The sequence below is a fragment of the Convolutriloba macropyga genome, chromosome 2 (genome assembly GCF_964194025.1).
Source record: "Convolutriloba macropyga chromosome 2, txConMacr16.3, whole genome shotgun sequence".
Taxonomy (NCBI): domain Eukaryota; kingdom Metazoa; phylum Xenacoelomorpha; order Acoela; family Convolutidae; genus Convolutriloba; species Convolutriloba macropyga.
The window spans coordinates 17450959-17467539 of record NC_134469.1 but is presented as its reverse complement, the minus strand read 5'-3'; the positions used below and the strand labels follow the sequence as shown (position 1 = coordinate 17467539).

Below are 16581 nucleotides of genomic sequence, written 5' to 3'. Positions count from 1 at the left end.
CGGGTGGAAAAGTTTTCTTAGAAGTTGCGGAGTGCATGTTGAAAAGTTTCCAGCTTTCTATCCTGTTGCAGCTTTAACTTTCAAACGAAAAATATACTGAAAGAAACTGGAAAATTGGAAAGAATTGTTCAATGCCTTCGCACAATTTTTCCGAAAGGAATAAAAATGGACGCTTATAGTTAAGAATCTGAAAAAAATAGTCTTTTTTTTACAAAGATATCTGATTATTAACAATCTGAGTCTAACAAACAGCCATCAGATTGATGGCAGCAATTGTTTATAAAAAAGTGGCATGTGACATTACTATCATATATAGACTTATTATACTTCCCACTTTGAAAACTCGTTTTTACTAGTTCTGTACATTCCATGTCTCCCCAAAATTCAAATTCATCCTGAGAAAAAGGCGGGGCTGTTGCGCCGTATGCTGCAACTCAAATTAATTGCTATCTTGTATTTCCTTTTGTCGTACTAAGCTTCAAAGCGGAAAAGCTTCTTGTAATAATCTCTTCACCCTCTTAAATGGTAAGTGGGACAGCGGAGTTGGCAATTTTTTTCACCAAGACATTTATGTTGTTTTTCCGCTATATTGTCATTACAAGAAAGGTCAAAAAAAGTGTGAAACCAGTTCTACTATCTCATATGTTTCCAACTTGCATTTTAGAACATTTGAACAAATTTCCATACTTGTTCTGGCCCACTTGTGGGGGGGGGGGGAGGGAGGGAGGAACTATATACTCAAATGGTTTTTTTGTTCAGTCATTATTTGGCCGATCGATATATTCATCGCAGAAAATTGTGATTGTTACCCTTAAAAAGACCGTCCAGCGTAGAATATGGAATTAAAAAAGACATTTTTTATTTTTATTCGTTAATAGGGAGTTATCGATGTTTAAACTTTTGTGAATAGTAGACGGAATTCCGTTGCTCTTATTCACATTTTCCGTATTGTTTAACCAAGTTTTACAAAAAACAATGTTTTTCATTTTAGTTTTAAGGATAGAGGAGGCTTGACGATTGATTTTATCCAAGTTATTCGGTTAAAATTGATAAACATTTCGTTTATCAGACCTTTCTAAATCAAAAATGGCTCCAAATTCGCTTTGTATGAAACTTTGTTTAGAGTTTAAATAAGCCGTATGTATAGACATAAAATCTGCCGTCCGTCACAATCCATTAAAACCCCAAATAAACTACACTTGTACTTGCTCTTCCTGTAGGAATCTTCTGGATTTGAAATTTTACCGTTTTTTGAAAAGTAACTCATCAATTATACAAAAAGCATGATATACTTTTCGTTTATTGAATTTTTTTTTTTTGTTGGACGCGCAGTAAATACAGAAAGAGGTTCCAACTCATTCGGATTCTTGCAACCAATAATTATTCGGATTGTTTTGGGGCGGTATTTTGCAAAAAAAATGGATTTTTTTTTGTGTTGATTAGTGACGAAAATGATTTCAAATCAATACAGAATTAATTAGAGATTCTATTTACAACAGCACGAGGTCAAATGAATTTATATTGTGTCTTCAGAGAGATTTATTTGTTTATAAGGCTTTGACTATGCGTTTTCGTAAATTTTAAATGATCTCTTTAACTTTGCCTTCATTTTTCATTCTTTATGCAGCCTCATGTCTTCTTTTTTTGAATTATGACCTAATTGTGTCCTTTGAGAGCTACAGGTGAACCTATGCCATGCTTTCAGTTGTTAGCTAATGCACCTGATGACTTTACCAGAATGTCAATGAAGTACTGAAGTTCGCCAATTTCCGTATCTTCTTTCTTTCCACAAGTAACGCACACCATATACATGTTCCCAACATACACAGGGGAATAAATTTTCCAAGTGAAGGACAAAAAACTCGTTTTAGTGAATTTTTATATAAATAATGGTTTCATGGACTTCTTACTAAAGATTTTGATGAAAACTTTGCAATTTTTGAATAATTGCCTATATTTGAGGTTGTTCTTTGTACCCCCCTCAAAATGAATTTATATTGTGTCTTCAGACAAATGAGCCTAGAAACAAGCCTTTTTTTCTAGGCTTAATTAAGGAGAGCTCTAATTAGCATTAAAAAAGCTCGCAAACGATTTCAATAAATAATTTTCAGGTTTAATGCCTGCGAACCCTTTCTCTTGGAAAATTTATTAGCAATTTTATTTGCTTTGGTTCTAATAGTCGTTCTTTCCGGATTTTTCTAATTGTCGTACATCCTTTTCTTGCAAACCAGAAGCTTCAAATGATATTCCAATTGTTTAGATGAATCTTTTTATTACTGGTTTCAGTTCCATAGCTAATGGTTTTGATGACCTTCAGTTATTTTTTTAAGAAAAATGTTTTTGTTATTCCCAACTCTTGATCTTATTGTCATCAACCAATATATTTGGCTCATTATTGGCAGGGTTCATCAAGATTTTTGTTGCTCCAAACAATGGTTTTGCCGTTGGTTGTATTTTGATTTTGTGAGTTTTCGATAATAGTCAAAAATTTTGGTTATTTTTGTTGTCTTTTTATCAAATACATCTTACAAAGAAGAATCCCTTAAGTCAGAAGTTAAAATCATAAAAGACGGAAGCGAAAATTTCAAACCCGTTTTCTGTTCAAAGTAGAGTTTTTAATTGTTTTCAATGTCTTATAGTTTTATTGGCTTCAACACATTGGTTGTACGAACCGTTTGTGAAATTTTGAGTTCTGTCCGTAATTGTTGTTTTTTGTCTTTATTGTAATCAGGTCTCACTAATAAATAGCACAAATCGCTTCCTGAGCAGTTGCAAAGTGATCTTTTTTATTTTAATTTGCAAGCTTGTTTGTCTGAATCTTGAAATTATTTACTTTTAGAAGATTTGTGGATTTTTGAGCTTTATCAACTTTATAAATTCCTCTAAATTTTGTATCTTAGTCTCTGTGACGACAAGTTCAACTTTTAAAAATTGAATCAACATGAACTTTTATAATCGTTTTTTTCTGAACTTATTGTTTCTAGGCTTTGGCGCTACGCATTTTTTATAAGAAAAAGTGTAATTTTTGGGTACTTGCCCATTTTTGAGTTTTTTTGTTTCCCTGCCACCTTATCACAAAATTGTGTATCCCTATTGGTGTTGATGATAAGTTACTGATGTTGATGATAAGAATGATAAGTTGAAGATAAATAAGGTTCTCCAAGAATATCCCTATGGTTTTACCGGCTGCGGCACCACTTTCTCGTTAAAATATATTTGTTTGTTTTTTTGTTTTTTTTTCGTTTTCTTTGTAGTCGTCTGACATATAAATGAATAAATTTCATATTTATTTCCCGTGAAGTGTATATTCCTAATGAGCAAAATAGTTACGTAATGGTTTTAATCGGTTTGAAATTGGTTGTTTTCAAAAAGGGAAACATTTTTTTAACTTTGCCTTTTCTGCTCGTCTTTGTCGGCCTGCTACCGTATCTCATTATCGAAATGGCTTATGTTTTAACTAATGAAGACCCAATGAGTTCACGTTTTTTAGTTTGTTAAAGTTTTTATCTGATTCCATTTTCTTTTTTTTATTAAGTGTTTTTTAAAACAAACACGTTGAGTTTTGGTCGTAATTAACGTTTGACTTTGTTTAATTTTTTAAATAGTTGTCTTGTACGGTACTCTCATTATGGCAGGTCCCATCGGCTCTTTAATTAGGCATTTTTTCACTTAGTTGTTTGTTGAACGATACGTGAATTTTTAAAATTTTTCTATCTCTTCCTTATTTGGTAGACAATCAAAACGTGGATGAGTGAGGTCGGAGCATTATATGCGAACGCACATTACCGAGCCTCCTTGGTTTGTAAACAGTCAATTCTTGAAAGAATTTCACAAGTTTTGAATAATCTACTTGCAACATTCGAGATAGATCGGAAATCCACTATTTCTTTTATCCTTTATCTCTAGAGTAATAATTTAGCTAATCATCATTTTTGCGTTTTTCAGACAAGAACCAGGAATTTGAAAAAGTGACAGTGTCATTGGGCGTGGAACCTAATTTGATCGTCAATGTGTCAGACGGTACAGAGTTTATAGATCTCAAATACAGATATAATGACAATGGACAAGAAGGTAGTATTTCATGCTATTCATTTTGGCTGAATACTGTTTGACCATGGTTGTTTTTTTTCAAAATTTTCACTGAATCATGTTTAAAGGATTCCCAGCAGAGTCCTACAGGAGACCAATTAAGATTTCTTTTTCATCTCTGTTCAAAAAGGCATTCAAATTTTTACTTTATGATTTCCGCCTATGTTTTCATCTTTGGTACTCGTATGAGTAATAAATATAATAGATCTTAAAATTGTAGCGCTTATAGCCTAACATTGGTCACTATCATCTAACACTTTCCTCGAAATATCTTCGACAAAATTATCTTCCTAATGGTAAAGCAACTTGCAGCAAATTATGTATTATACAACTGATATTCTGGGGAGTTGAGACTACTTCAACTTTCAAACAAAATGACTTCGAAAAAATTAGAAAGAGCCAGCAGTTATTGCAATCGAGGAATTTCTTTTAAGAATCAATGAAAGTGGAAGCTAAAATTGTGCATCCTCGCCAAAATTGGAGCCTTTTTTAAGTTGGAGCATTACTGAATTTATGCCAAGCTTAGTCTAACAGACGTCCATCAAAGTTATTTCTTTTTAATGAACTGCAAACTGGAAATAGGTGTTGCAAATATGTGAAGTCCGTGTTATTGTAGCAATCCCTAGTGACCAAAAATTTAAAATCTTTTAAGAATCTTCCACGAAATCTTGCAAGGGAACGCATAGTTCATCCATTTTTTTGGAAGAGTCTTGCAAGATTTTCAATCATCTTTCAAGATTCTTGCAAGATTTTGAGTCAGGCTTGCAAGATTTTTGCTAGATTTTAAGTTTTCAATTACTTTGTTGTCTTGGTTACCTGGCTGACTTCTTCTGCGGTCTGCTAAGCTGAATTATTTAATCAACTCTCGAAAAATCTACTGAAATCAAGTTAAAATCTGACGTTTTGAGATTTTCTAGTATGTTTTTGTGGTTCTTCCCTCCTCTTTTCCACTCCGGGATTTGGGAAAGGCAGTGGCAGAGCTCCTGACATAAACTACTAGAGTATTTATATAGTACGGCAAAAAATCTGCACTTACACTAATTTTCCGAATCAAACGGAACGACAAAATCAGATAAAAGAAATCACTATAAATAAAAAATAGCTAAACGTTTTTCTCAAAAGGTTCTCAAGTTATGTTAAATAACTAATCTATTGAGATTTTTTCAGATGTTTAAATTGGTGCTCTAACGTGGGTTCACAGACAAGATAATAGGAAAAATTTCTTCTAATTTTTAATTTCCAATAGAGAAGCATTTTGTTTTAAATGAGGACAATTTACAATAATTGTCTATATAAAGTTAGCGTAAGTGTATATTTCATTAGGAAGACTCTAAGGCCTTTCAACATTTTTTAAAACTCACAGATCTTGTTCATGTGACATGAGGGGCTATGCACTCGTCATAACTTGATAATAAAGATGTAAACTTAGGTTCAAGATTTAGAAGGCAGTGATAAAAGTGCCGAACAACCAAAAAAACCAAGAGTTGAAACATTCTTTTCCTCGCCGTTTGATGTCTTAAAGATTTTTCGAGTACTGAATTTGAACCATTAATCAACATTTTAAAAAGATTCAAAGAGTATTTAAGAAAAAGATCAATTAGAAGCAGTTTTTCTAACTGAAATTTCTCTCAAAGTTGATTTATTTGGTTTTCAGTTAGTTTTAGCTACCATAAATAATTAAAAATAGTTTCCAAAATTTAAAACTCACAAGAGTCTTGCACAATTCTTGCTAGATTTTGAATTCCTGTCAGAAGTTTCTCAAGAATATCAGTTTTGAATCTTACTTAATAATTACAAATTTGGTTCAAAGGTGTTATCCAAAACATTAGTGTGCCTGTTTATTTTTTTGCTTGAATTTATATTTTGAAAGATTCTTACAAGAATCTTGCAAGTTGGATGCATCTCGCAAGATTATTGCAAGATTTGAATCCGCTCACAACTAGGGATCATTTGGTGCTACTTCTTTTATCGTCAAAATTGTCATAATCATGAAAATCGAAAACTTTCCTAGTTCTTCTCATTTAATTGCTCCAACTTCTCTCAAGTTAACTAAACTAATTCAATGAATCACAAAATCTGATGCTCTTCTATTAAAAAATGCCCAAAACTTAGTTTTTGATGCTACTCAAATCTTTTCGTGAGTGATTTGTCAAATTTCTGCTCTAAAAAATTTTCTGTTGTGAATCTGCAGAAAATTATTTTGCACGAGAGAAATTTTTTGTTCTGCTTGATATGCAGGACTGTTTTGGCATTAAACTGACTGAGTTAGAGTTTTAACTAGTTTTCCTGTTTTTTGTGCTATTTTCGCCCACTCGCAAATATTCTTTTCAGATATTAACATAGGTTGTAAACGAAAATAAATAGCCATGACTTGCTAATTTTTTCTGTAAAAGTGAAAGGTTGTCTTAAGCTAAATATTTTAGTTTGTCTTAAGTTTTTTACTCTTAAATATTGCAAAAAAGACCGTCCCATTAAATCGCTTATTTTTTCAAAGCTGGTGTAAGTACTTCGAAACCAAAATGACAACTGATTTCAATTGCACTTCAAGTAGTGTCAACTAATTGACAAAATTTTTTTTCGTATAGATGCAAATGTATATGCAAATTATTTTAATGTAGATGCTATTATTTTAAAGTAGATGTAAAATGAAGTTTTGTTTGCTGCCAATTGAAGGCGTAAATGTGGTGTTTTACTTTAAAGTTAAGATTTTGATAAAACGACCGTTATTGTTAAACTCATGCAAAAAATCACGAAATATGATTTACTATTAAATATAGTTTTTTCGCTGTTCATAATCTAAACTTTTGAGCAATTTGTTAATCAAATATAACAGTGTGTAGTGTTCTGATTTGGTCTTTACACTGAGCGCTGCACTGTTTTTGCCTGATTGTTCAGATCGACCGAAAAATTTCGTTTTTTTTTCAAAATCATGGTTTACCACTTTTACCTGTTTAGATGTTTCACAAAAAAACTTACTGTTCGTTCTGAACAGAAATCAATTCAGAAAAAAGCTCAATCTGAACAAGAGTGTTATGAATTTTGTATGCTGGTTTTAAATACGTCACAAAAAAATTTGAACCATTTTCTGTTTTCCATTAGGGCTAGTCGTTGGTAGAGAGTGGTAGGGGCAAAAAATTAGGTGGAAAATCAGGGTACCCAAAAAATTTTCTCAATTTTCAGAATTACAAGACAATTATGTGGACGAATGTTCTCGATTACATGGTCAAACATGTAAAATTACAGTTTTTTGGTGGGTTTTATTTTTCGATTTAAGATAAATACCATTTAGGTTTGCGATGTTCCGAAAGCTGTGAGATTAAGCCCTTCAAAGTACTGTGAATATGAAGGAGCTAAGAGTTAGAGGTGATTAGACGTAAAACTGAAGGGGGAAATGAGAATCAGTGCAGTGTGTTTAAATTTGATTGGCCCGAAAATTTGATTGGTTTAAAATAAAGCTCAACAAATGTAAGAAATGGCGAATAATGAACTGACGTCCCTTGTTTATCTACGGTTTTCGGTCGGTTTGCGCACAGGTCGGTCTCTGACGGGGGTGCTTGCAACCGCCCCAGATCGAGATGCCAGATGGAAGTGATCTCTGATTTGAATCAAGTCGAACGTACTCGATGTGTTTCCAGATCAAGCTAGAGGGTCTGGAAATTGATTCGAGCGCACAAAAGTCTGGACAATGGTCTGATCTTTGTCTGATTGGAGGTCACTTCCGTTTGGAATAGTCTGATCAGAACTGGAATTGAGCGCGTATTAGTATGATCAGAAAAGATTTTGAGCGCAATTGAGTCTGGTCAGAAACCATTTCGAGCACATTTTTTCCTCGCAATAATTTGTTTTTTTTTTTCACTTATAGATGTTAGCTCTGCTAAGAGGCAACAATAAACCAGCGCTCGGATCAGAGACTCATCTAGAGTCTGATCATTCTAATCGGAGCCAAGGGGTCCAGTTGATAACAATGAATGGCTGGTCTCCTTTACAGGTAATTTAAAAACAGTTTGCCTTTAAAACAGGAATCTTCCTTTAAAGACTTTTTTATGGAAAGCTGTCTAAATAAATCTAGTGTTTCAAGATCATGCACAAATGGTCTATCAATCTAATTATTTTTTTCCAACAAAATTGGGTTTTTCATTGGCTGTAATCTTGGTTTGGCTTTTTCTTAGTTGAATATATTGCTGCAAACATTAATTTTTATGAAAAGAATATATTATAGCGATAGAAAAAGATTTGTTTATAATAATAAGCATTCTCTGAGGAGGCTATTTCGAGCGTTCTTCAGTCTGATCGGGATGATTTTGAGCGCTCTTGAGTTTGACCATAAGGGATCTTGAGCGCACTTGACTCTGATCAGAGCTGGATTTTGAGCGCACACTAACGTGTTTGGAGGAGAGTTTGAGCGCAAGTTTGTCTGATGAGAGTTAACTTTGACAGCACAAACATCTCGACAAGGGTTTGGAATTAGTCTGGGCTAGGGTTGCTCAAAAGTCTGGAAAACGGACTGATTTCTGTCTGATCAGGGGTCACTTCCGTCTGGGAAGGCCTGATCAGAGACAACTTTGAGCGCAGTTTGAGCGCACACGAGGTTTTGAGCACACCTACATCTTATCAGAGGTTACTTCAGTCCTGGATGGTCTGATCAGAGACTAGTGTTTTGTATGGAAAAGGCCTGATAAGAGGGAAATTCGTCTGGCACCTCAACATAAGACGGATAGACCTTCGCCATGCTCTATTTCTAAAACCTTTTCTCAAAAAATGCTTTTAAAGCAATGAGTTTAAGATTAACCAATCGGAGCACTGGAATTATTCAGCTTTAAATCTCATTTGATGGTATTCTGCCCTGCCTGTCGGTTCTACCGGCATCTACCGAATTCAAACCATAGACAATACAATTTTCCACCTGAAAGCTCCTTGCCGAAATCTCTATTCTTTTCCATCGATTCTATATTCAAGCTTTTCATTTCTGTTATAGAATTTAATCAATCACTCTCCATTGTCACAGCTTTCGGAAGCAATGACATAGAAACAGCAGCTGGTAAATGCGCTCAATGGGTGGAGGGTGAACGAAACCGAACAAATCATTCGGTTTGCTATGCCCGAATCCAAGCTGCATACGGTTGTCCACGGTCGCCCGGCAACGCATACCCTGATGGTTATTCATACCACTATAGAAACGACGCTTTTTACGCCCACCAAGAAGTCAGAGTTGGAGGACAAGGTTGGAATTATGACATGTGTTGCAATGACAACGATTCGTACGCGAGAAATCAGCTGAACGATGTGAACTTCTGCAGCAATTTAGTTTGTGAATTCAACCAAGGCGCCGATTTTTGTATCACATCACCTGAAATTGATTGTTATGATGATCAGCTCAACAAAATATCATCAATTTCGAATCAGTGTTGCTATGATGCAAAATCGGAAAAGTTAATTGAAAAATCCTATGACTCAAAGGCTCCAGGAAGTGTTGATTTCGAGCCAAATTCAATCGGAACTATGATCAAACATTACAAGTCAGATCTGCAACCGTTTAAAGATTGTTGCGTCGATTCAAACAATTGCAATGTTTACAAAAATTTCAGACCCACTTTGAATGGTGTTTATTGCCCAAGGGTTATGACAATCCAGCGTGGGGGGTCCAGTTTTCAGACCTTAGATGGTCAAGAATATCCTTATTTTGGATCGGATTTTTACAGAGCTATAGAAATTATGACCCTGCTTGAGGCAACGTGGGAAAATACACTAAGAGTTCAAGTTATAACGCGGAAGTATGTTAACACGACGTTTATTGCAGGAATTTTGATTAAACACGGCAAAGAAGTTGCGCAAGTTTTTCAAATGGAAAACCAAAAACTGTTAATTGCGATAAACGACAAAGAGAATGTGATCAGTTTTGAACTCTTAAAAAAGTACCAAAGTATAAGGAAGGGTAATATCCAGTTAATAGCAAAAGATGGCGAGATGACGATAAAAATGCAAAATGGTTTTGCAGTTCGGATTTTATTTTCGTTCAGCTCACTGACTTTGTTGGTCTCAGTTCCAACTTACTTCAAAGGCACCACACAGGGTTTGATGGGAGTCTACGACGGAGATCCGAGCAACGACTTCCTAGCGAACGGTGAGTTGCACCAGAATAAGCCTGTAGAAAATTGGTTCCTGATTCGCTTTCCAGCTCTACATTGGTTTAGGGGGCTCCATCCCTACATGAAGGTTTTAGGAGCTGCATATGTGTCCACCTTTTTGTTGTTGAGTCAAATTTGGATGGGGATTTTGCGGGCATTAAAGAGTATTATTGTTGAAAAAAGACTGAAAAATTGAATCAATCGGAAGAGATATTTTCTGAGATCTGGAGACAAAATTGAAGGCTAACTTTTCAAAGCTTTTCACATTTCTCGCCAATGTCCAAAATGCAAAAATCAATAAATTTTGCGTTTCGTGGAATCAACTGACAAAAACGTGACCCGATTTTTTACGATTGAATTCTGATGATAGAATTTTACGCGAAACCTGGAAATACACTATGGGACCAAAAAGTTACACACACCTGAAGATTTTTTAAAAAGCAACAAACATCAAATAAAATAACATTTTGAGTTCAAATTGGTTCTCTAATAACGCGTCATTACACATTCAGCTTTTTTAACGTCTAGTAGACGGTATATAAAGTTTTCATAGAGGTTTCTCACGACTTCCCCGTCAATTTCATTCCAAATTTCATATACTTTTTTCTTATTTTTCCCAAAAAAATGTCGGTTTTCAAAATTGTTGCATCAAAATTGCCCATTAAGGATTCAGATCTGGACTGTACGCTGACCGTTCCAGTACCTTACACTCGTTTTCTTAGAAAAAATAGCCCATAATCTATTTATGCACAGGAGCAATATCTTGTGGAAAATAATGTCAGGGAAATCCATTTCTTCTTCATAATTTTTCAAAATCTCTAATTAATCGAAAGCGTTTAGCTTGTTTGGACACTTAACAAACAATTTCCAACCATTTGTTTCTAATACACCCCAAAACAAAAGTGATAGTTTGTCTGAACTCAAATTTTTTGTGTTTTTTCAAGACGTCTCGTTTCATTTCTTCGAAAAACTCTAACAATTCCGTCGCTGGAGATGCGCACCAATGTTTCATCAGTAAAACAGCTTTCTTCCAGACCGAGAAAGGTTTCTTTAGCATATTGATATGTCATTTTGAACGAAAACACTTGCTTTTCTTCTTTTTTGCAGCATTTCATGAAAAACGCCAATTTTTCAGGATTTGTCTGTCTATAGCTCTGAAAATTGTATTGTAGCAAGAAAAAGCGTTATAACTAAGCTAATGCACTTCAGTGAGGTTTTGGGATTGTTCAAAACATCGGTAACTACCTTTTTTCAGATTTTTTTGACGATTTCGGGGGTCTTCAATTCTATTTTTTGGCCTAGAAACTGCTATTTTTCAAGTATCGTTTGATTTCAAGTTCAGTTGCTTTTGTATTTTTGTCCATGAAACTTCGACATCTCGTAGCGTAACTGCTTGGCAAACGGTGAATGAACAAAGCGAAAGCGGTTTAACCTTCTTGTCTGTTTAAGCGGAGAAAAGGAGAATGAAAATTTTCTTAAATCTTCTAAATTTCACACAAATTTCGCGTTTTAGCGCAAAACATGCTTATGAAGCACGAATCATGCTTTAAAAGCAGAAATCATGTTGTACGTAGCTTGTTGGTACAATAGTGTAAGATACGTATATCATGGAAAGGGCTTACATTTTGTCACGAGTATTCGCGTAACCAAATCCCACCATTTTGAGCATGTCATAAGCCAAATACATTATTGCCCTTTTTTTATTAGTATTCAATGGAGACACAATTCAAAGATCCAATTTATGCCATGGGTAATGGCAAAAGCACTTATTGTCTTCTTAATCCACTAATAGCATCGCTAGGGAAATTTCTGAAATTAGTCACCAATTAGGCTTTCTTTCATTTGGGTTATTAGATAGTGCAGCGATGGAAAGGTGTGACATAGAAATGAGTTAAATATTTGATTGAAACTTATGAAGTGAAAAAAGTGCTGAAAATTTGTCTCAATTTTTCATACTACCCCCCCCCCCCCCCCCCAATGCTTTGTGAAAATTGAAATCACATATATCCAATTTTGAAGCAAAATTGAACTAAATTAGCCTAATGGCCACACACGCTTACAACTCTGACTCTGATCATAAAACAAAATTCCCAAAAAAACCAAGTCTTTTTACTTTTTCAACTTTGGCTACGCACTGTTCTCAGGCTGTCAGATCTCTTTCACGCCCTCAGACGGCTTATATTTTTCGAATAGTAATTTATTAGCTAATTGTTAAAATAGTATCTCTTCTGGAATGCATTTTTAGCATTCTAGATTGCTTCTGAAAAATTTTAAAATCAGGAAAACTCTTTGTTCGGACGATGCGCTTATTTGGAATAAATTGCTCATTTTTTCACCATCATTTTGTTATCCAAAAACAGCACACACTCATCAAACAAGAAGCACAAAAACAATACTTAAGTGCTTAGTGTTGCAAATGCTTGCAGTTAACACCAGGAGAGGTTGAATTTGTCCTTGTATTTCTCTTGAAATGTTACCCCCATTTATAGCGGTAACCCTGGTAAGATTTTAGGTTCTTGACAAAGAAATTCTGCAAGAACTGCACTTTTTTTTGAATTTTGCCCCCAAATTCTTTAAAAAATGAGACCTCAATCGGCAGAGTGTTCGAACCTCTGAGCTCTTGCATGCCAATCTCATCTTCTGCCTCTGCGCCATCATACAATTACTTTTCAATTATGTTTTGTTTTATTTAGATAATACTGCGTTATTGTGAATTGCGTGCGTTGAGTTTCTATAACATTAGCAGTTTTTGTCGGTGATTTTTTTTTCACCGCTTAAGCGGTGAAGTAAGTATTTTGCCGCCGCCAACAGAAAGTGATGAACATAAAAATATCATTTAAAATTTTTTATGTTTTCACATCCAGTGAAAAAATGATATTTTTACAAAAATTAACGCATTTGTTAAAGTTTCCTAGCAATTTTTTTGTCGTTGACTCCCCGACCCGGGTTTCTAACTTATTATCTGATTAAATTGTCCAACATACCTGTTTCAGAGCGAAGAAAATTAGAACATATGAAGCGGGATATTTTCTTATTAAAACGGCAAGTTGTAAAATTTGTTCTCATTTTATCGTTTAAAATGTTCAAATTTTAGATGGAATACTTTTGGATCCAAATTCTGATGAACATGAAATAGCTGAAGTATTTGGACATTCGTGGAATGCTAATTACAACCAAGTGGTCTACGAAAACCTCAATAAAGAGATCAAGTCGGCGATTGAAGAGGAAAACTTACTTTTCGATTGGACACAGCCTTTTACTCCATCATATAACATCCAATTCCCAAGCGAGGCAGAAAGAGTACAAGCTCATCAGGTTTCTGATTACCCCCCCCCCCCCCCCAATTAGATTTCCAGTTCTCATGTAGAAACTTATTGAAACTAAATTAAAGATGATGAATATTGTTAAACGTCTGTAAACTCGATGAACCGAGAAAACTCGGGCTGAGGTCCGCGACCCAGGGCAGATATTGGACAGACTGACTTTGGTCTTCTTGGACACAGGACACCGGGGGGTACAAAAAACCAGACCCAATTCAGTCTGGCCAATATCTGCCTTCTGTCTGGAACCTCATCTTTTGGGGATGATGCTCCAATCCAATGAATTTTATTTCCTTATCAGCTTTTAGTACTTTTTTTCTATTTTTCCAGGCCTGTAGTAACGATACCGCTTGCATCCGGGATGTTTCTTTGACTGGGGCATTGGCACTGATAAGCAACAAGTACCAGGCGATAAAACCTGACATCTCTAACGGACGGACCATGACCGAGCTCTCAAAACAATCTCCACCCGAATGTGACAGCTGGATCTATGTGGAAAAACCCTCTGACAAATTTTACAATGAAAGAGTTAATTTTGCCAAAGTGCTCCTGGACATGCTTATGCGACCAATTTTTGCAATACTTGCCTAAAATAATTTCGATTTTTTAAACTTAACATTCATCACAAAATGAAAAGAAAACAGTTCAGTGTTAATTAGACAAAAGTAAGCTTTTTAAATTGTCCCTCCGAATTGAATAACTGCAAACAAGTCTTTGTGCATTTGTAAATAGAAAGTGCTGTAAAATAAATTGTAAGTAAAAAATAGCTTTAGAAATAGTCAATTCTTAATTAATTGTTCCGACCCCTCTTGAGGGGAAGAGGAACTATATACTCAAATGGGTTTTTTTGTTCAGAAAATTTTGGCCAATCGATATCCACCGTAGAGAGTTGAGACTTGTATAAATAGAAAGCTTGTCCAGCGTAGAATATGGAAATAAAAACAGTTTTTTTATATTCGTTTTTTACAGGGAGTTCACGAGGTTTAAACTTGAGAAAATAGAGTGAAATCCGGTGAGATTTTATTCACATTTTCCGGAATTTGTGACTAAAACGTCACCAATTTTGCTAAATTTTGTTAGTTTAGTTTCTAAGAAAGTATTGTTGATTTTAGTTTTAAAGACAAAAAATATTGTCGGCTAGTTCTATTTAATTTTTTTGGCTAAAATTTCGGCTAAATGACTTTTTTTAATCAAAAACAGCACGAAAAAAATTTTTTTTAGTCCACTTTGATTAAGTTTTAAGGAAGCGCACACCCAAATACCACTTATACCATCTTTCTAGACTCAAAAGGGGACTTTATTGTACTTCAACTTCCGTTGCGAGTCTGTTATTAAAACTTTGGCTTTTTTGCTAAGTTTACTCGTTGATTATCAAAAACGCAGCAATTATTTTTGATTTTTTAAATAACAAAAAATCTATACCAATAAAATTTGGAAAATTATATATATATATATATATATTTCATATATTAATTTTTTTATATATTAATTAAATAACAGAACATTTCATATCAAAACTCACTAGTGATAGGTCATATACATTTCCTTATTAGCTCCAAATTATAGTATCTAGTTTAATAGTTGAAAGCTTATGGTCGTTTTGACTTTTAAAAACATTTGATTTTTAAATAAATAATGGCTTATTGAGCTTTGCCTCCATTTTCCTCTTTATTTGGTCTGTTGTAGCTTTTTTTCAGCAAGTAAGGAAAATTTCTTCTTTCTACTAAATTTAAATAAAACTTTATTGCGGTTTTACAGCCTAAGTTATGGTTTTCCGGCGTTGATACTACAAGACCCCACATTTTTTTTTATTTTCAGGTGTTTGCCTAGTTTTCACTTTTTCTAGTTTTGTAACATTATCACGTTATTGACAGTTCATATATCAAATTTTTGGCGTTCAAACTGAGGCACAATTGATAATTTTAAAATCATTAAGGATAAGGACTCTGGTTTCAACGGCATCGACTATACTTTCTCGAAGAAATTAATTGATTTTTTTTTAAATTTTGTCTTTAACTATCGTTTTTACTTTGTCTTTTTAGTCGTATGAAATTTCCTCTACAATGAACCGGTTTCATTGGTTTTTAATAGAGGAATTGATGTTTCAATATTCACATATTAGCAGATGGCTGATGGCTTTCATGACTTTGAAAACAATTGTGTTCCAAAATAAAAAAAAACACTTTTCAAATTCGCAGTTTTATTCCCTTTATTGTCTGATTGCTACCTAGTCCCGTTCATTAAAGTCCAAATATGACATTATTGTTGTCAAATGAAGGTTTCAAAAGGATTGATGTCACAAAATCTGAGGTTTTTAAAGAACTCGTTATGATTTTACTGGCTTCGACACGGAATTTTCAGAAAAAAAAGGTAATTTAGTTTTTGATTTGTGTCATTTTTACGTTGTTTTGTAGACGTAAGATATATTCCGGATAATTTCAAGTCTCATGGTTTTCCTTTGAAGAATAAGCGAACATATTTAATCATTTCATTTTGTAATTAATGGCTCTCATGACTTTGGAAATAATTTTTCGAAAAAATATTGTTAATTAATTTTGCTTTTTTTTTCTTTTTTGTCTACTTGTTACCTGATTTCATTAATGAGGGTTCAGATAAAACACTATAAGACACAAAGAAGATGTAATCGAACAAATTTTGAGGGCCAAAGTATGGCTTTACGGCTTCGGAAGCGTTTTCTGGCAAAATTTATCTGATTTTTTGTTTGTTGTCTATTTGTTGTTCTTTTTGTAATCGCATAAAAATTGAATACCGACAGTTCTTACTTCACATAATTAGAAAAACTGGTAATCGTAAACCTATGGGACAATGTAGTTGATTTCTAAAGGTTTTCATTATAATGAAATTAATTGTTTTCAAAAAAAGAAAGCGAATTTTTCAAATTTACTGTTTTTGTTCTTTTTTGTCTAATTGTTACAAGTTTTATTATGGACTGGTCCCATATCCTTTCTGTTTAATTATTTTGTTTAGTTTCAAATTAATCTGACGCTATTTTGACTCTGTTATTACTTTTTATTTTTTAAAACGGA

At 34.0% G+C, this 16581-nt stretch overlaps 1 protein-coding gene across 1 annotated transcript in view; it reads left to right on the top strand.

Annotated features, from left to right (window-relative positions):
• Positions 1-14342, top strand: part of LOC142334839 (uncharacterized) — a 48738-nt gene extending 34396 nt beyond the window's left edge. Inside the window, exons 7-10 of the mRNA XM_075383167.1 lie at positions 3946-4071; positions 9065-10210; positions 13309-13529; positions 13865-14342. Coding sequence (XP_075239282.1) covers positions 3946-4071; positions 9065-10210; positions 13309-13529; positions 13865-14125 — 1754 coding nt within the window. The 3' untranslated portion in view covers positions 14126-14342. The remainder of the gene's footprint in view (positions 1-3945; positions 4072-9064; positions 10211-13308; positions 13530-13864) is intronic.
• Positions 14343-16581: the final 2239 nt, after the last annotated feature.